The 20366-nt window shown below is 40.0% G+C and overlaps 1 protein-coding gene across 1 annotated transcript in view; it reads left to right on the forward strand.

Annotated features, from left to right (window-relative positions):
- The first annotated feature begins 972 nt into the window (after window positions 1-972).
- Window positions 973-20366, forward strand: part of cd81 (CD81 molecule) — a 33588-nt gene continuing 14194 nt past the window's right edge. The window contains exons 1-2 of the mRNA XM_022743795.1: window positions 973-1169; window positions 12338-12452. Coding sequence (XP_022599516.1) covers window positions 1104-1169; window positions 12338-12452 — 181 coding nt within the window. The 5' untranslated portion in view covers window positions 973-1103. The remainder of the gene's footprint in view (window positions 1170-12337; window positions 12453-20366) is intronic.

A 20366-nucleotide genomic window follows, 5' to 3' on the forward strand; every position in this document is an offset into this window, starting at 1 on the left:
GAATAATAATAATTATGCTTGGACCCCTGAAAATCAGACTGAAAACAACAGCGCTCCAGCAACCTTGATGCTTGGACCCCTAATAAGAATAAAAATGCAAACCAAAAACAATATGGTAAAAGAATGTTGGCGGTGCACTCAGGCACACCTGTGGGGCTCTGTCATCCAGCTGCACTGAATGTTGTTTGAGATCTGAGAGTGAGGAGGAGGGCGAGTCAGACAGTCTACAGTTTCAGATGTTCTGTGTTCCACATATGCAACACCAGTAGTGGCTTTATATATACATTTCCAATAGGACTGTGAAAGTTCAAATAAAACCAAAAACATTTCATATTAAGTGGATAGAATCCTATAGGATTTTCAGAATTTTATAGGAATACTAATGGATTCTATTGGGGAAGATAAAAATCCTAAATGACTTTTTGACTTGGGATATGTGATGTCGAACATCATATAAAAGCAACCTTAAGTTAAAACAGTCATTAAGTGACAGTATCAAGTGAAAGAAAAAGATATGCCTCACACATAATTTCACACACATATGTTAAAAAAATGCATTTTTAAATAATCTAAATAGATGTACAATTTTAATAAAAAGGTTACATATGCATCATAAATGTATTTTTCTATGGTTTATGTTCTAGCACATTAACTTATAGTCAGCAGTATGTGGTACATGTATGCTCTGTGGCAGCATATGGTGCATTATGGTAGATGTTAAAACCAAGAGCTCTATTTGTGATGTATGTGTGGCACATCACCACCGGGCCTCTGGTACATCACCAAAGCGTTTACTTTATCACACTGCATATCATACAACAGGAAAACGACAACAATATTTTCCAGTATCACAAGAAAAAGATTTGGGGTGGGTTCTGGGCTCTGATTGGGCTGTCAGTCAAATCTGGCGACACTGAGTGGACAACGGCGGGGTGCTGAAACCGTGAGGGAGGGAGGAGTTGGGTGTTGCCTCGGTCTGCGAGCTAAAGTCCAGTATTCACAGTTGAGATTCAGCCCCGTTACACGTCGAGGAACCCGGTCTGCCGTCTCCACCTTCTCCTGAACTCTGCGCCGAGTATATCTATCTATCTGTCTGACGAACCATGGGAGTCGAAGGCTGCACCAAATGCATCAAGTACATGCTTTTCTTCTTCAACTTCATCTTCTGGGTAAGGAGCGTGTTTTTTTTTTTTTTGTTGTTTTTTTCTTCTCACTCATTGTGTTTGTTCACGTCGCTGCGCAGCGCCGCCGCCTCTGCTTTTGTCGGTAGCGGTTTAAGGTTTGGCTGCCGAGCCCTTGATGAATGAACGTTGCTGGATAAATGAACATCGTCGTTACATCTCAACACGCTGTGGCCCCGTTGCCGTTATTATCTGCTGGTTAATCGTGTTACAGCTTCTTCACCACTAGGGGAGACTATGGCGAAATTAAGGGAAACCGATACTAAGTGCTACAAAGGCATGTGTTAATTACTACAGTGAATATTGTAGTTTACAGAAAAAAACACAAAAGTACCAGAGTAGAGTCACCTCAGGTTCTCGGATAGAATAGAATTTAATGGGGAAAATAGCGGCTGTATACCGACAATGACTCAAGTCTACAGAATAGTTTTAGTTTGTTGTGACACAAACACGCGGTTCAGCAGTTCTGGATCAGGTTTTAGGCCCCGGACAGAAGCTCAGAGACCAAATAAGTAAGGCTGATAAGTGGACAGATTTGTCAGATTTTTAGGCTGCTGTTTGAAGGTTTGGAAGATTGCTTTGTTTGGACTAAATCCTCCACCCAACGTGTGTGTGCGTGCGCGCGCGCGCGTGTGTGTGTGTAAGGGGGAACTCTTGGTGGTTTTCATTTGGTGAGTCAGGGCTCGGTGGTGAGTGATGGCTCATGGAAACATTTGTGGGTGTTTAGTTTTTACTCTTCTTATGTAACAGCGGCTGTTTAGTTTTTTCTAAAACAACACCTTCACTGATATCCTTCTATGTTGCTGCTTTACTTTTCTTTCTTTGGTTGTTTAACATCAAACCGTCTTCGCCTAAACGGAAAAAATTGACTCATATTTGCTTATATTTTGTAATAGTGCAATTAACACTGAGCTCAGTGTAAGGCAATCTGATTGGAGGCTGCTGGTTCAAAACAGGGAAGAATAAAACAAGCTTAATTTGGGATTCAGACCAAGTGCTGTTGTTCTTGAGACAATAAAATATGTTGCAGACACTCTAGTTGGAGGAACAGATCGATGAATTTAAAGGCTCCCAGATGACAAAGCAGCGCTGCACAGTGGTTTAGATAATGGTCTGACACAGGATTGTACATCTTTGGAGATTTATCACAGCGACAACAATTTTATTTTTTGTTCCTTGCGGGTATGCTTAGTCATTAGAAATATGGTGTTCAAGTTACAAATGAATACACCAGGAATGTGTGCTTGCATGAATTGATTGACCATTGCAACACTTTGCCGGATGATATTGCATTGCCCTGTAGCAGTAGTTGAGCTTAGTTCAACTTTTTTGCCAGATGACACTATGTTGTGTTGACCACCTGCTGCCACACCAGACAGGCTCCATTCAAATAAATGAGGGGTCTGCACCAAATAGTGAGTGCTAAATCAGGGTGTCCACCAAAAGGTTGTTAGGCGTGGCAGCTGCCAGACAATAAACAACTTTTCTGCACCCTAGGGTGCTCAGATTTGTTACTGGTGTCAGGGCCCACTGGTACATGTCCCGATCTGCCCAATGGCCACTCCACCCGTGGCTGTTCTTGTTCTAATGGCATTACCAAGGATGGGTTGCTCGCAGCCTCTGTGTTTGGCTCTACCCATAAAGACAGTTCAGCTGATGCTGATGGGATTGTCGTTAGTTTAGCAGGTATTTGGTCATAAACCAAAGTCCTGGACAAATATGAATTTTGTTAACAAATGTTGGCTCTAGATGAAAACTTCACCAAACATATGACCATTTATTCTATAGGGATGAGAATGTCTGAACCACGTTTCATATCAATCCATCCAATAGTTGTCAAGACGCTCAACTAAAAGCATTTGGATCACCACAGTTAAAGGGATTATGGGTACCATTAATGTCTGAACCACATTTCACAGCAGTCAACCCAATTATTATTTATGTATGAAATACCAAAGTGCTCGGCAGATATTCAAACACTGCCATCCACAAACCCATGCCACTTGCATAGATAAAATCATGAATGTTGTACAACATACAATTGGAAAAGAATGACCCTCTATTCTCTTATTTACTCTGAGAGACCAATCAGAACAAGATTACAACATTTTGTATTTGCAACTATTTACCTACATGAAATCATCTGGATCAAATTAACGTGCATACATCATCATTGTGTACAAAATGGGTCACTTCACAACACTTTCACTGTTATAGTGCTGGAAGCTCTACAGGCTGACATGTTACAGACAGTTTAGAAGGAAGCCAGTGATGATAGTTTCACAGTGTTGCAGTCACCATGTTGTACAATTTTAACATGCTGCATTCTGGTGCGTTCATCAAAAATTTGTGTTGTCCAGTTATACGTGCATAACAGTTGCTTTGTCATTGTAAGTCAGACAGCTGTAGACGTAGCTGTGAAATTCTCAAAAACTAGTGAAAGCTCAAGTACAACCACAAACTCTCAGAGCCCAAGGTCATTTCCTCAGACCCCAAAGATATCAACAGAATATTTCCCCATTTTTTCTTGATTTAAGGTAAAGTAACTGTAAGTAACTGTACATCATCGTTTACATTTATTTGTGAAATGACTCATTCATTTGTCCTGTCTTTTTTTTTTTTTTTTTTTTTTTTTTTTTTTTTTTTTGTTATATTTTGTATGTCTCCACGTTTGCATGGGCTTTTCAGGTTAATAAACATTCTTAAACCACATTGTTTTGCATCTATTTGTAAGATCATTTCTATAAAAATGTTCTTGATACTATGAATGAATATAAGATGGTATTCAGAAATTACACTAAGTATTGTAGGGTACATTATAATATTGATTATTTGGCTATAAGGGTTTCTTTAAAATGCAGTATTTCCTGGAGGCATGTGAAAGCAAAATGGGTTAGCCACAGTTCTAGCCCCAAGAGCCCAACAGGAAACGCTGTTACTCCTGATGACCATCCAACCCTAATAGCCATTATCAGTGATGAATGGCAGCTAAAGTGCTGGTGTGGAAAAGTGAGGTTCTTTATTCCACACTGCTGCACTTTTCTTCAGTCTCACTGCTCAGGGACCAGAGAGTTAATGATAAAGCTACAGCACCATGGTTATCTAGTATAGATAGGAAAAGAGAAACCACCCAGGAATCTTTAGACTTTAGTCCGTCCACTCTTGTGTTTGGGCTCACAGTGTGCAGGCACATCTGGCTCCTTGAAGAAAAATGGCTGTCAGACTTGCCCCAAAGTGTAATGTGCTGGATTATGCCAGCACTTTCCGAGAACGTCCCCATTACATGTCATTTGGCTGAAGAAAAGTGCCATTACAGCAAAATGTCTGTGCTGAGAACTTTTCAACAAGGTGGAAAAGTTTCGGTGCTGCTCCTGTCACCTGGATCCGGCCTTCAAGCCCAGTGGTCCATCTTGTGAGTGGTTGAACGAACAATCGGTGACACAGACTATGTGTTTCCACTCCTGACAGAACAACCAAAATCCATGTCAGTATGCTCAAATGCTACTTTTCCAGAGAGAGTAAATGTCTGTCTGCTGGCTCCTGCTGAGCCGGTGGTGTTCATGTGTGGCGTTGTGTTCATTGTCAGCTCTCCCTGTCTCAGCTCTCCAGTGTGATAGCTCCTAAATCCACCAACACTCCTTGTTTTTGCATAGCTGATTCGTTTGCAGTCCCTAGGAGGGAGGGCGACATAGACTGAACAACAAGACTTAGCTAAATTTGAAACAAAGCTGGATGTGTTGTTAAAAGAGCACTGGCAAGTCCTTTCCCCGCTTCAGGCATCATCACACCCGATCATTTCCTCCATGCTGTTTGGGCTGTCAGCTAAGCTAATACCACTGAAAAGGACCAGCTCCCCCTGCTATGTATACTGGGTGTATGCATACGGAAGTCTTGACGACCACAATACGTCAGTCACTGTAACCATAGATGCTTGCGCTGATCTCTCCTTCTGCAGGACTCTATATGAATTTCAAAATAGATTCAGGAAGTCATGTTGAACGGAGACCTGTTTGTACATGACTGATCATAGAAGGAAACGAACAGATTGCGGAAGGTTATGTGGTTTGATTTTGTCATATCTACAGAAAGCATTCGACACAGTGGACTGTAGGATCTTTTTTTGATGAAGCTTAAGGTTCTAGGTCCGGATGCACAAAACACCTTAAGTTTTCTATTTTAGTATGACACTTAAGGTTTAATCTCTACTACCTACTGAGGGAGTTACTTACAGGTATTACACAGAAACTCTTAAAAGGTTGATTTTCTTTATTTATTGCCATACACTTGTTGCAGTTAAGATGGAGTAAGAGGTACCTTAAGTTTTCCTTACTTTGTTGGCTAAGGTCTTTTGTACAACAGTTTAACTGACTTTAAGCGAGTCCTTAATTTGAAGACTAAGATGAGGAGAAAGCTTTAAATACTTAAGTGAACATTTTAAGGAAACTTGGAAGCCCATGGGATATAATAATTGAGCTGTTTTACTACAGTCTCATAAAGATAGAATGGTGTTTGAGCAGTCTGGTCGGTGTTATGCTAATCAGTTGGTCTTGTTTTATAAAATCAATAATGGAGAACTGGAAAAGATCATTTCATTTTCTAGAATAGTATTTTTTTTTTGTCATTAGAAAATTATGATTTTGGATTTTGTTTTATCAGTTGAATGTTGGAGAGAAAAATGGAAACTAGAAAATTAGAAATCTCAGTACTTTTAGCTCTCTTCATGCCTCAGGTTGCTGATTCCAAGTTAGTCAGCACAGTAATCACAAGTCACTTGCTGGTGGTTGTTGCAACATCGTTATGCGTACTGTGTGAACTGCTCCACAGTTCTGCAATTGAGTGTTTTGTGGGAGTTTTCAGCTGAGGTAGTTGTTTCTGGACTTAAGATGTTTAGAGCGTCCATCAGCTTTTAGAAGTCGTGGCGCCTCTTTCCATTTCTCCAGCTACGGCCACAACAGCCAAAGGCCAAGGTTTTCCAGGAGAGTGTGTTTGTGAGATCTTCTGGCTCCACAGTTTGGAAATCTGGCTTGGAAAATTACTTGTGCATTCATAAAATGGTAGTTGCAATAGATTAATTATGTGAAATACAATTCCCTCATTAGTCCTAATTTCTCTTGGGACTGCCATCCTGACTCATCTTGACCATTGTGTCATACAGAGCTATGTGATCTGTCTGATATGCGCTCTGAATGGCTCTGTCATTCTCATGCTGCAGATCTGCTTTTAAATGATCTGATTATTGCATAGAACTAATTCCTCAGGTAAATCATCTAAAGTTGGAAAGCAAAGAAAATGTTGCTGCTTTGGGAAACTCCTGCAGCCAACCTCAACTGCAAATAGCCAGGCCTGCCACCCTTTGTCCCAACATTGTTGGACCAGGTCCTGGTACTTCATGGCCATCCCCTCTGAGGGCTCTTTGCATCCGTCATCCCATGGTTCAGTCAGTTCAATGAGGGTGATCCTCTTCGCCTTCTTGTACATATGACAGTCAGGCCTTAGGGATGACTTGGGAAAGTGTAGTTTTCTTCCCAGATCCACCCTCATCTCCCACGATTGTGCCGGCTATAAGAAGCTCCTCTCGGTCTTCTTGGAGGAGAGTTGCTTCTTCATGTGGGTCTGACAGCTTTGACAGAATGTCTCAGTACAGCTCTATTACAGGTTATCCCTCTGTCTTGGAAAGACTGAACCTATTCTGTTTTGATCTAAAAGAACACTTGGACAGACCCAAGAGTTTCTAGGGAAAGTTGGAGAAAGAAGAAAGAAAGATTTTGTTGCATTTTGTAGAATTAAGAGCTCTTTTTAAAGATATTTAAAGGATTATGGATTTTTTGTAATTGATGGTATGTATGTATGTATTTGTCCGATGTTGTTCTTGTCATGCTGCTAAAGCCAACACAGTGATGCATATTTTATCATTTTCAGGAATTGCATTCTCCAGTTAACTTTTCATTTATCGTATAATTACTTTAAAGTTATGAACTTAATATTTTTGAACCAGGACTTTCAGTATTTGGATTAAGTAACTTGTGAAAAAATAAGGTGTGTCAGATGAAGTAGGCCACATCTGTTTCTGTCAGATCCATATTTACTCAGCATGCTGAGTATGAATATTGGAATGAACTCTGTATCAGAAGATACTCACTGTTGAAGGACTTGGATCGAGACCGGGGCCAAAAAAAACTTAATCAGGACATCCCGAGGAAATACTTTATTTTGTTTGGAAGCCATGTTCATTTGGACAGCGTTGGCGTACATCACTTTTTGGTCATATGTGGGGTGTGTAAGTCACAAACTAGACACTGATAAGAAGTGCTAGTAAAAAGTGACTTTACTGTGATTGTGTTGCAGCATCCCTCTGGCTCCTGCTCTTTTTAACACATTAGCCCGTTTAGTGTTATTGGCTGCCCTAAAGAGCTTTTCAGAAAGGATCTGTCAGGGCGGACATCTGTAAAGATACTCTGACCGGGCTGTGCGGTTACTGAGCGGCTCACCATGGAGGCCGGCTCTTTAAAGAGGAGACCTCCTGTTTCTATAAATCACACTGGACACTGAGAGGGTTAAGAGATGAGATCCGTTGGGGGGGAGGGGAGCGTCTGTGTGGTGGTAGAGGAGTTTTATGGGAACACCCACCCACCCCACCCCCACCCCCCCGCTCAAGAACCATTCCCTCTCACTCCCAGCATGCCCAGCATTCTACAACCCCATGTCCTCTGGGCTGGTGGCAGAAATAGTCTCTGAGGGGAAAAGCTGGCAGGAAAACTTGGGCTGTGCTGATCTCACACGTGGTGATATCGGAATCAACTTCAGAGTTTCATTCTCATTTCTTTGTTGCACTTATTCCAACTTGAGAGTGACTCAGTGTGAGGACTCAGTATGAACTGTTGAAACTGTTTCCTTGTCCTCCACGCACTTAAACTTGCTTCATATTATCATAAGTCAGAAGCAGCCTTAGTAACGCCCATACTGTTAGCAGACTGTGGTGAACATGATGATAATGACCCAGGTGTTTAGACACTTTACTTAGTGTGAAATGTGTCACAACAAATGCTGTGGGTGAATGAACAACATATGGTTCGATAATGTCTTTGACATCTGAGGCCAAAGTGATTGTAAAAAGAGAGCAGGTAGTCTATCTGCTGTGTTAGTGGGTGTTAGCCTTTAAGTAAACCCATTAACTACCTGCCATAGACAACTTATAATATAATATTAATGATTAAGTTTATTTATACAGCACTTAACAAAATAAGTTTGGAAAATGCGTCATAAGGATAAAATAAAACAAGCAACAAACACGTGGAGGCAAATTACTCAAAATGAAAGATTAAAAAATGTAATTAAGATAAGAGATTAATCAAACTCCTTGTGTGTTTTGTGATTGTCCTCTTGTCTCTCAGTTGTAATTTTCTGACAAAAGACATGATGATTGTCTGAATGAGCTTCCACCATCATTTTACTTTTCTCACTGTGTACATGTTCATTTCTAATATTTTCCACTGGTCTAATAATCCATCCTTTATTACCAGTTCTAGTTGTTTTGAAATGCAATGATCAGACATTAGCTTTGGGGTTAGCATTAATAGTGAAAAGGGGCTATGGCTCAACCTCAGACTTTTCTGAGAAACTACTGTTGTAATAAAAGACGTGTGTTTCCACTGTATTGACTGAAACTGTAAACATGCGAGCCATGAATATATTGACTTTTACATCATTTAGGCAGAATGAATGCAACACCGTACGTTACTGGCTCATTAGCTGTCTTCCTCTGACGAGCTTTAGCAGATAAACAGCAAGTGTGCATGTTATTGTTCATTCACTTGCTGGTATTACTCTGCTTACACAACTGCTGTCAGGTTTATTTAGGTTATACAAAAGGACAAATGAACTGCCATTAGTTTATTATCATTCAAATGATATATTGCACTTGGAAATGAGCACACAGATCCACTAACACTCAGCAAATCGCGCAAGCACCCGTTTTTACCCCTTTTTTGGTACAACCTATTCAGAGCGGGAATGTTGTGCTGATACTCCTCTGCCTTGTCGCTCTGTATGAAAGGTCCCAACACGGAATGGGGGGTGGGGGTGGGCCATCTGTGTAAAAGGGAGGGCCGGCATGGTGGACAGACGCTGACAGTGTTGTGTAAGTTCACACGCGGAAGGAGCTCAAAGTTCAGTTCACACAGATTAAAATGGCCTAGTTTACATTCATTTCTACTGTTTCTTTAAATGAGCTGGTCAGAGCGATTCTTTTTCTGTAGAAACTCCTCCTGCCCATCCAACCCCAGCTCCCAATCACTGCCACGTTACTGTAGATTACTATAAAATCGTGTGTCGTAACTGGCCCACTCTATATACCATTTTCTTTATTATGCAGAAAGTGAAAAGAAGAGGGGCAGTTAAGGTAAACTGTAGATGCAATGGAAAGCTTATTTAGCCATCAGCAGTTCAGAAACATAAAGTAGATTACAGGCTGGTTAAGGCTCCACCATTGGCTTCATGACAGTCACTCTGTTCTGTTCGGTTCTGTTTGCATGCCGAATGCCATAAGTCCTCAGGTGCCGCAACAAGACACAGTTCTTCTACTGATGTTTTTTGTTTGTGAGAGAGAGAGTGCGAGAGTGAGGCTAGGAGGGGCTGAGCAAATCCATGCGCTGTGCACAGCTCTACAATTAAATAAGATATTACCAATTAGAAATAGAAAATCAGTACATGGCGGTCAATGTAAGAAAAATAATGTATGGGAAACATGCACTTATGTGTAGGAATATGGTCGTTCAACACTTCACAAGATGTAATTCCAAAGGAAAGGGCTGTTTGACATCAAGATAAAGTGGTGAAAATTTCAAAATGAAGTGTGCACTTCAACTGATATTAGCTTTTTCAGTAGGCATTATTTTAAAGGGGCTAAATGTGTTTTTGTGGCTGACCCTGCCCACATCAGTACATCACTCTGCCGGTGCTCCTGCTGCTTCTCTAAACTGACAGCACGCCGATCCCAATCTATGAATAATTACCTCACATAACCCCCACGTCAAATCAGACTATCCCTTTAATGCCTGGTCTGAACAGGGCCTCTGACACAAACACCACAGATACCTTGATTATTTCTCAAAGGCCATCTCATGGATTTGTGATTAACTCGTTTATTAGTGTCTCACAGAAACAAGTGCTCAGTGGATATATTTGTAAGCCACACCCTAGTAAGTGTGGAGCTAGCTTGGGCTGGTTTTCAGACCAGTTACTTGAAACCAGTTGTTGAAATCATGGATTTGAACAATGCTCTGTCTGGGTTCTCCCTCTATATACAGATGCTGTAAATTAAAGCCTCTCAGAAATCTGTTTAAACCCGAGTTAACCACCACCAAGCATTTCAGTGACTCATCTTAGTGGTAATTCACGTGGTAGGGAGGTGGGGAGTTCTCTTAAAGTCAGTAAGTCACTCTGTGGTATGTGGTGTGGGTGTGTGTATGTGTGTGTGTGTTGTGCACTCTCTCCAGTTATGGTGTTTATCTGGTTGCTAGGCAGCGGCTGGCCTTCGCTCTGGAATGGACCTCACTTAGAGAGGAGAGGGATGGGGAAGGAATGGGATGGCAGAGCCTGTTTTGGTTCAGACCTTTTCACAGAAACTGGTTTTGGGGCAAGTTTAATTTAGATATAGACATTGTATATTTTGAATGTACTGAAGCATGAGTCTTATAAAAATCCAAACCCATGTGAAGTGGAAGGCTTTCTGTTGTGTCTGTGGGTGGTTTATTTCACTGCTGCTGTGTGTGGCGGTGCTTGTTCCTGTGTGTCTGCTGTGGTATATGCTAACTCTGGTTATATTTAGGATTTCTTTTTCCTTGGCCAAACAAATGTGCTCAGGAAGGCTCATGTCAGTGTAAACCTCCCTAAAGAACAATACATTTGAGTAACAAATGTTACACGTTGAAAAATGCGCCAATTTTCCCCTAGGAAACTGGTCAGCAGATGAAGTAAGAATGAAACTGAACAAAGAGTTTCTCAGACGTTAACTTGTAGCTTGTGTGTTCTAAAATATTCACTTAAATAAAGGAATAGTCAGATTTTTTTGGGAAATACCCTTAGTCACTTTCCTGCTGAGAGCTAGGCCAAGCTGAACTGAGAGGGTTCCCTGACATTTGCCTTTTAAATAGTTTGGCTTCAAATGAAAGTTCTGCATTTGAGGAGATTTGCTTTCCTGTTCACCAGGATGTAGTTAAAGCAGATATCTTTCCCTGAAACAAGTTGTTGTTTTTACGTCACTGGAAGAATGTAAACTAAGAAAAAAATATGTTGTGAGGACGTTAGAGGTGGAGAGAGCCAGGCTAGTTAGTTCCCCCTTCCAGTCTTTATGCTAAGCTAAGCTAACCACCTCCTTTAGTCATAATAAATGATGTTATCCACAAAATCACACATCACATCACTGGAGCAGCAGTTTTTTGTATAAAGGTAAAATGTGTCACAGACCATAAATTAAGCGTTGTGGTGCTACAAAGACACTCCAGTCTATACACACACACACACACACACACACACACACAAACACACACAAATCCACATGTATAGGAACATGCTTATTTGATACAAGACAAAACAAAATGATCATTCAGCCCTAATTTCCATGAAGGCCAGACAAGTTATTATTGTCATCTACTGGGCAGGGTCTGACATCTTCTAATCTCCAATGATCAGCTAAACAGTAAACTCACTCATTAAATGTGTGACATTTACAGTGTGAAATCCCACCTCTCTGCTGTTTTTCCCTAAATGAAAAACAAAGTGAAAGTATTTTATGTTGTAAAAGCCTATTCTTTCAATATTTTGGGAAATGCCCTCACATGAACATCACCTTTTAATGGAGGTTTCAGCAAAGACAAGGCTTTCTTTGCATTAACTAGCAGCAGGCAGCTCTGTTTCATCCATAGTGTAAAATGCAAATATAAAACACAGGCAGCATTGTAGTGTCCCTCAGTGACTTTGTTGTGATGATGCACATCATAAAACTGTTGACGTCCTTGGATGTGGATGTGGCTCAGGACCTCACTGTGTGTCACTCGGTGCCCAGCAAATGTGAAATTGAAAAAGAAAACATTAAAAACAGATTCAGTGTATTGAAAATCTACTGAAAGAATTACATTGTGTTGTGCTGTATGTTGCAGCTTGCCGGAGGAGTGATCCTGGGTGTGGCCCTTTGGTTGAGACATGATCCCAAGACAAGCAACCTGCTGGAGCTGGAACTTGATGGAGCCCAAGCCCCCAACACCTTCTACATTAGTATGTATCTCATCTGTACTGTCTCCATCTGTCTCTGTGTCCGTCTTCACACTGTCTGCATCTTATGGAAAATCTCCTGCCGAACCCAGTGGACACAGTCCAGTGCGACACTCGGAAAATGTTGGTGTTTCTGGCATTTGTGTTCATTTGCTTTACTTCCACGAGGACACCGCTGTTTGTCCGCCAACCAGCCCCAGTTAACTGTTACTCAGTGCATTAATTCAGATGAAAGTGCTCTCCAAAGTTTTTTTTATCCTTTTAATTACTCTAAATTTGTAGACTTTAAACACTGCTTTATGGTCAAAATGATCGTATCTCTTATAAAACTACATGGATGCAGGAAACCATCTGATAATGAAAACTCTGTTGTTTGTCATTTTATTTTACTGATAAGGTACAACATTTGGGGCTATGCTATATAGCACAAAATACAGTCCATGCCCATATTAGGTAATTCAGACCATAGGATCTGACTTAAGTCTAAATTTCAAAATACAAGTTGACATTTAATATATCCTGGTAGATTATCTCATCACCGTTACCTCACAGATAAAAGTTACCTTAAAGAAATACCGTGGAACCAGAAAGAAGTGTCATTGAAACAGCACAGCTATGTCTTGAAACAAGTATTGATATATCCCTTCCGTTAATATTATCAAATACAATATGACAACAAGTGCAACAAGTAACAGTGTAATGATAGGTCTACATTAACTATTAATGACAAGAATAAGTGGATCTCCTATTGATTAACTTGAAGGTAATATTCATTATGAATAAAGTAGAGATAAAATCTTACATTTATAAGACCTAATAAATAGTTTAAACAGTAGTCACACTCCTGTAAACACATAAAGAGTCTGATGGGTAGGTTTATTACTTTGGGACACATTATTTAGGGATTAAATTAATTACATACATACACATCAGCCAGTGGGTTACATGATAGTCATAATGAATTGTGAACACTCAAACAAACTCTCATGGACGCTCAAGGAAAATGGTGTTGTGGACGAAAAACAGTAGTTTTTTTTTTTTTTTTTTTTTATAACATTTTACTTTTCAGACATAAAACATTTATTTTTGTCAATGAATGTGTTGAATAGTACCTTTGTGATTCATTTGAATTCAAGCAAATATCTTAATTGTAAAAATCAAGTTATTCCAGGGTCTATAAAAACGACCAAGTCCTGAGCTGATGGCTGGGTATGTCAGTTATCTCCAGGGACAACACTCGTGATGGGAATAGTTAACACTGTATGTGCACCTGCCACAGTTTGTGGGACTATGGTGACTTCAGATGACTCATAATGAACAGATGCACAGATGTGAAGAGCACATTGAAAAGTTACTTTTGACAGTTATGTGAGTTTGTTGGTGAGGCTGATGTTTCTGCTCTGTCCAGTTAAAACTCATTCTTTCTTAAACGTGATATCTGTGCTTTACTGAGTGTCCGGTGGCGACGGCCCATAGCTGTGTGGGATAACCTGGATTTTTGGCGGGGCCACCCCCATAAATGCGAATGTCTGTGGCTGACTGAGTGAGTGATCAAGTTACACCACTGGTTGGCCAGCCAAGTGTTGGAGTTTCCCCATTGGCTGTTGCTTTTTCAAAATGATTTAGCACAAACACTTTCTATTAGGGGTGTTGCCAACTTAGAGCATTTGTCGCTGGTTTTAGAGACTTTTTTTTTTTTTTTTTTTTTTCAAAAAAGTTCAAAACCCAAATAAAAGTTTCTGTGAGAAAAGGATCAGATCCTCACATTCGAGAAGTCATAAGAGATTGATCAGTAGTAATTTTCTGTTGATCAACTCATTGATAGATTGACTTGTCTCAGCTCTACTGATACATTCACACATACAGTGTACAGAGCTGACCCTCAGTAACCTGGATGTGAGAATATTAGACTGGCGTCAAATACATTATGATGAAGTGGAGGCTACCGGGCCCCACCCAGGTCACCGTCGACTTGTGACCAGGTCTAACAGAGGACACACAGCTCATCATATGACTCTATAAAAAGCTGGCACTCCCACACGAAGTCAGCCGCTGTCATGTCTCCAAGTCTGGAAACTAGCATCAACATCCAACATTAGTCCAGTGAGTTCCTCCCGTCTGTATTCGCAGCCCGAGTAGTGAGGAAGAAGAGGGAGAGGAGAGGTCAACTTGACAACAATAGGAAAATTAAATTACAAAATCCGTGAGAGAAAGAGTGTGTTATATAAAAAGTGAGGGTGTTTGAATCATTGTTGTCGTCCTCTGGGGCAGCAGAGCTGTGTTCAGTGTAAAAGAGGAACTACTTGGGGACTTTCTCTCAAACAGCCTCAATGATTGCATCCTACCCATTACATAAAGCCTCCCTCTCATTCCAAAGGAGGGGAGAAAAAGTTGGTTCAGGAAAAAATTCCTCACCAACCCCCCTCCCCACTTCTCCTCCTCCGTCTTCCCCCGGCCCCACCCCTCTCCCTCCCTCCTCTTTGAAAGTTTTCCTCTCCTTCACTCCGCTCAGTTTCTTTCCACTGTCGCTCCCCATTACTTCCCCATCTGGTTGTGGTTAGTGTTCGAGTCGCGCTGTCTCAATTCTCCTTATTTCTCCCTCCGTCTTTCCCTCCCTCCCTCCCTCCCTCTATCTCTGTCTGCCCTTTTTTCCTCCCCTCCTCCCCTCCTGTTTTCGTCTCCTGCTGCCAGGAACTTTTCAATATGAGGTCCTACATCTGCTGCTCTCCTTTCTCTCACCCCAACCAGCTCACACACACACACACACACACACACACACACACACACAGTGGTGAACAGCCTCCAGCTTTTCTACAGAATTAAACACACACACTTTTTAAATACCCTGAAAATCACTTAAATCTGTTCTGTCCCTACTTCAAAACAACAGAAATTAACTGAACTACAGCAGGATAATCAGTTAAGATTAATCAGATAGGAGTTTTTTTTTTAGTGAAACTTTTGAAAAAAGTGTTTGTGTTAAAACTTAATGTGTCAGTTCCCATGAAGTCATATTATTTTCCAGTTAAATCAGTTTTTTCAGTAGAACAGGAGTTGAGGGGTCACTTCCTTCAAGGTTACATAATCATTACAGCAATTGTGGCATAGCTAGCAACTGTCACAAGAATGCTGGTTGGGACGAGTTAGAAATGCTTTTTATCTGAGAAAAGGTCAAAGAAAACACACACTGAGCCTCAATCATGAAGCTTTTTATTTCAGACTTGAACGAAAGATTTCAGGGAGTTAACATCAATAGGATATAAGCTGCTCACACTAATGAGCTAAAAATAGGGTGTCACTGATCTTAACTTTCCACTTTGATAACACAAACCTAAGTATCCAATAAAACAGAAAACCCTATACAACAGCCTGCCAGTGAATCCCGTATAATGTTCAGTTTTTGTCAGGGCTATGGCAGAACGGTGTTGTTGTTTAGGTCTTATTGGTAGTGTTTTATTAGACTGTGTTATACTCATATAGTTAGTGTTTAATATAGGTTGTACACTACAATTTAGATAATGTTGTGAAGAAAGTACTTGGAAGCTCTTTGCATACAACCCTGTGGCAGACAGTGGTTGTACAATAAGAAGGCATTTATACATTTGAAAATTGATTTATAAATCTATATTAAATAAACAAAATCTGTAACCTTTCTAAATTTGAAAAATTTATTGATGATTAATATTTAATTTATAAATTCTTTTTATACCTCTTTTTATTGCTCAATAAAATATCAAATAATGAATTACTTATTTACTACTTAAGTACTACATACTTATTTATAGATTAATACATTAATTTGTAAACAAATTTATCAATCCCTTTTTTTATTGTAGAATTTGACGCTTAGCTTTAAAAGTAATGTAATGTTATTCAACATCTTATAATGTTAAATTTAAAAGTCACCTCGGTTTGTTTGTGATTCCGTCGGGTTTGTGATTTTATAGCAGTTTTAAAAGAAAGAAATTCAAGATTGGACATGTGTAGAAAAGACTTGTATTTGTAAGAATAAAAAAGAGACGGTGTGGATAAAATATGTGAACAAATGATATAAATAATGTGAAGAAGAATGGAACTGGCTGTTTGTCTTCCTGCTTGGATGCATTTTGTGCAGGTGAAGTGTCTGGACTTCACTGCTGCATCTCTAATGAAAAACGCGGTTGTGTTTGACGCTCAGTTTAGACACAAATATTTTTCCTTTGGAGTTCAAGCGACACACAGCGGCTTCAGCTCCACTGTCAGCAGCAGCCTCTGCTGGTCAACGGCTCCATCAGCTGTGTAAAGTAAGTCTTCTTTTCTAAGGTTTGTAAACTTCCAAATTATTCAGCATAATGATTTAAAAATGAGAGGCAAAGTGTAAGTATTGTTGTAAGCTAGTGTATCTATCCTGTAAAAACCCACCAGCCAATAAAGCATAATGGCTGACGTTAGCTAGCATTAGCATGCTGTTCTGTAAAACATACCATTTAATAAGGTAAGTTCAGTTTGCTATCAATAGAACCCTTAAGTCATAGTTTGGTAACTTGTTTGCACAGCTAATACATTTGTAATATATGTGGTTTTATAAGGTTTCTGGGGACACTGCAGATCGTATAGGAACAGTGTTAATGTTAGTGCTGCAGTGCTAGGCTTCCTCTCCACCACCATCTGTGCTTCACTGAGGCTCACAGTGCAACCCCCGAGCCTCCCATCATCCATCAGGTGATGTAAATTTACTCTTATATCCAGCATTAGCTGTATGAGGGAGGTGGTAAAAATAAAGCATGACATAATGTCTACAGTATGTGGCTGAAAATACTAGTATTCCAGTCATCAGTGTGCTGGTTGGTGCTTAGATTATTTTGGTTTCAGTGCACTCAGCCATAAATATTCTGGTGGTTAATATAAACCAGGCAAAGAACTCCTCGTGTCCTAATGTTATAGAGGAGATACATAGATGAGTAATTGTACAGTCATGCATTATCAGTGCATGTCTTAAATGCATATAGACAATTCAACTGGAACAGCATTGGTGAACGATGTTCAGCAGTAACCACCACAGCATCAGAGCTTTTCACCGGAGGCATTTCACTCCCTCATCCTCCATTTTGCACCGCAGCACACTGGGTTCTCCTTCCTTAGGATGCATCGCCTGTAAATATAATGGGAGTGTGGCTAAAACTGAAGCTGTCTAACACAGCAGCCCAAACCTTGTTGAAATAAATGGGACAGCGAAAACAGGAAGACCTCTCTGTGTTACACAATACAGTACTGCAGAGCCACAAACTACGCATTCAAAAACGGCCAAGTTGACGCCTCTTTAAAACAGGTTTAATAAAGATGCACATCATTCGTGTAAGATTTATTGCTGGGCTTTTGAATTGGACTGCATTAGTCTCAGTTAGGTTTATAAGTATTTATTGGATTTGAATATTTCTTCCTATCAGTAGCTAATGCCACTTTTTAGTCACATGGCAGTGGTCGCTCAGTACTTCATAATACAAAAAAAATCTGGCTTTACACATTTTGCACATTGTTTTTTTTGTACCCACATCTTTAAAACTTGTGAACTACATAATCTGCTTTTCATTTCAACCATAACGGCAACAGAGTTGTTCAAACCAGTGATGGTGAGCTCTCTCTCTCTCTCTCTCTCTCTCCCCCCCTAAGTCTGCCCTCATTTGGTTTCCGAGTCAGTCAGTCCCTGTATATTATGTGTTACATGAATCAACTATATTATCACTGAATTTAATCTCAGCATTTTTTTCTTTACAACAGCATTTGCCTCGGCCCCTTAATGGAGTCTTTGAGAGAGGGCTACTCCAGGTCACCGGAGGCTCTAGTGCTGTATCCTCCTCTGCATCGACTCCCCCTCTGCAGATCACAAAGAATGAAGCAGCTGCCTTTATCTTGCACAGCATTCATGGTTCAACACAGGACATTAGTGTGAAACCAGCAGAGATGTGCTGCCCAGTGTCCAGGAGGAGAATATTATAAGTCAACACAAAGTCGGACCAATTCCACTATTGATATGCAATTTAACCAAACTGAATGAGGTTAAATATTCACTCGCATTTGTTTATTTGTGATACATCAAAAACCTTGTAGGAGACTTTGGTGAAATCTGGTGCATCTACCATTTCTTCTTAGTTTCTGTTTATGATAGAACTGCATGATGTGAAGCTTCTCTCTTTTTGTCAACATTGAGGACATGGTTGTCTTGTTTAAACAGGACCAAGAAGAAAGTGAACTTATATTATTCTCAATGTTGAAGGATTGTTGTTCGGTTAATCTTTCTGTTTATCAGATGAAAAAACATCTGGCATGTCTCTCATGATTTTGTATATTTTGATGTGGAGCCAAGATGCCTTTTTAAACAGCTTGTTGGGGTTTCCACAACTTCAGTTACTAATATTTGTACTTCAGGATGTGCCTCATTGCCTGAACAGCAATTCATCAATATAACAATACAGTTTGTATTTATATAGGATGTTTGTTATTAGTTTGAGGCTGCTGCTGCACATCCAGCTGTTAAACCGCTATCTGTTTCATATACTATGTCTGATCTGAACTGCATAAAATGGTCTTATGTGGCATGACGCACTTTGTGGTTGTGATTAATGTCATCACCAAATTGAGGCCTTCCTTTTAACAAACCTTTGTAAACTCCTCCTCAAACATCAGGCCAGACAACCTGCCTGTAAGTGGTTTTGCTTAGGGGTTGGGACACAATATTTAAGTTAAACTGTTTAAATTAAAGTGCAGTTATAGGTACTGGTTTTGTAAATATAGGCAACTTGTGTAGAATAACACAAAATTACTCATTCAGTTTTAATATTGTCTCCAATATACCGTTTAGCAACATATGATAATTCTACTATTTGAAAGTTGCAAGTGTGTGATTTAGAAGCAGTGAGGTCTGGGATTAAACTGCTGAACACTCAGCATCAATACGTACTTAATTACCTTTGTCAACTAGGCTTTTATTCTAATTGCACAGAGAGGGTAATTGGAAGAACTCGATATAATTATTTATTATATTATTACTGCCGTCCCCTCTGTTTCAGTATGCCCATTTCTCATCTCTCTCTGAATCTGGCTCTCTCTCTCTCTCTCTCTCTCTCTCTCCCTCTCTCTCTCTCTCTCTCTCTCTCAGTCTAGCATATAATAAGCAGATCACTCCCTCTATACAAATACAACTCCTAATGTTACTGTAATATATACAGTAACATTTCTACTTTATTTCCCCACACATTGATTCAACTATAGGGTCCCCAACCTGCAAGTCCCTTGCTCTTTGAAAAATAGCAAATGCACCGCTCCACCCTGTTTGCAAACTGCTAAGCATGATGATGGAAATATTCTGCCTCAGGGTTGTGTCGCAGCCAGCGACACAGGAAACACTGCACAGACAGAGGGAGAAATGGATTCCACTAAATATCAGCAAATCTCAAACAGTCAGTCAAGAAACTGAAACTACTGAAAAGAAACTGAAACTACTGAAAACAATGATCCAAACTACTGAACCAAACTACATTGCCTGAACTACTTCAACAGGCGGAAACCGTCACAGTCCCCTGACTAAAACATCTCTGACAATCTGAGGGTAGGTCTTAAACATGCAGCATGTGGAGGACAGACTTAAAAGATCTCAGAACTTGAAGCGAAGAGTGGGTGAAAATTCCTGAATCAAGAATAGAAAAACTTCTACACTTTTACCGGCTACAAGTGTTTACAAGCTGTTTTATCAATCAGGGGGGATTACTCAGCACTAACTCACCACATACTGACTGACCTTTGCACAAACCGCAATAAACAGTTTATAAAATAAATAAGTAACAATTCATTAACAGGGAGGTTTAATATCACAAGAATTTCAAATTTACAGATGAAACCCTGAAAGAAAAATCACATGTTGACCAACAAAAATGTTTTCAG

The sequence above is a fragment of the Seriola dumerili genome, unplaced genomic scaffold (assembly GCF_002260705.1).
Source record: "Seriola dumerili isolate Sdu_G_001 unplaced genomic scaffold, Sdu_1.0 BDQW01000003.1, whole genome shotgun sequence".
Lineage (NCBI taxonomy): Eukaryota > Metazoa > Chordata > Actinopteri > Carangiformes > Carangidae > Seriola > Seriola dumerili.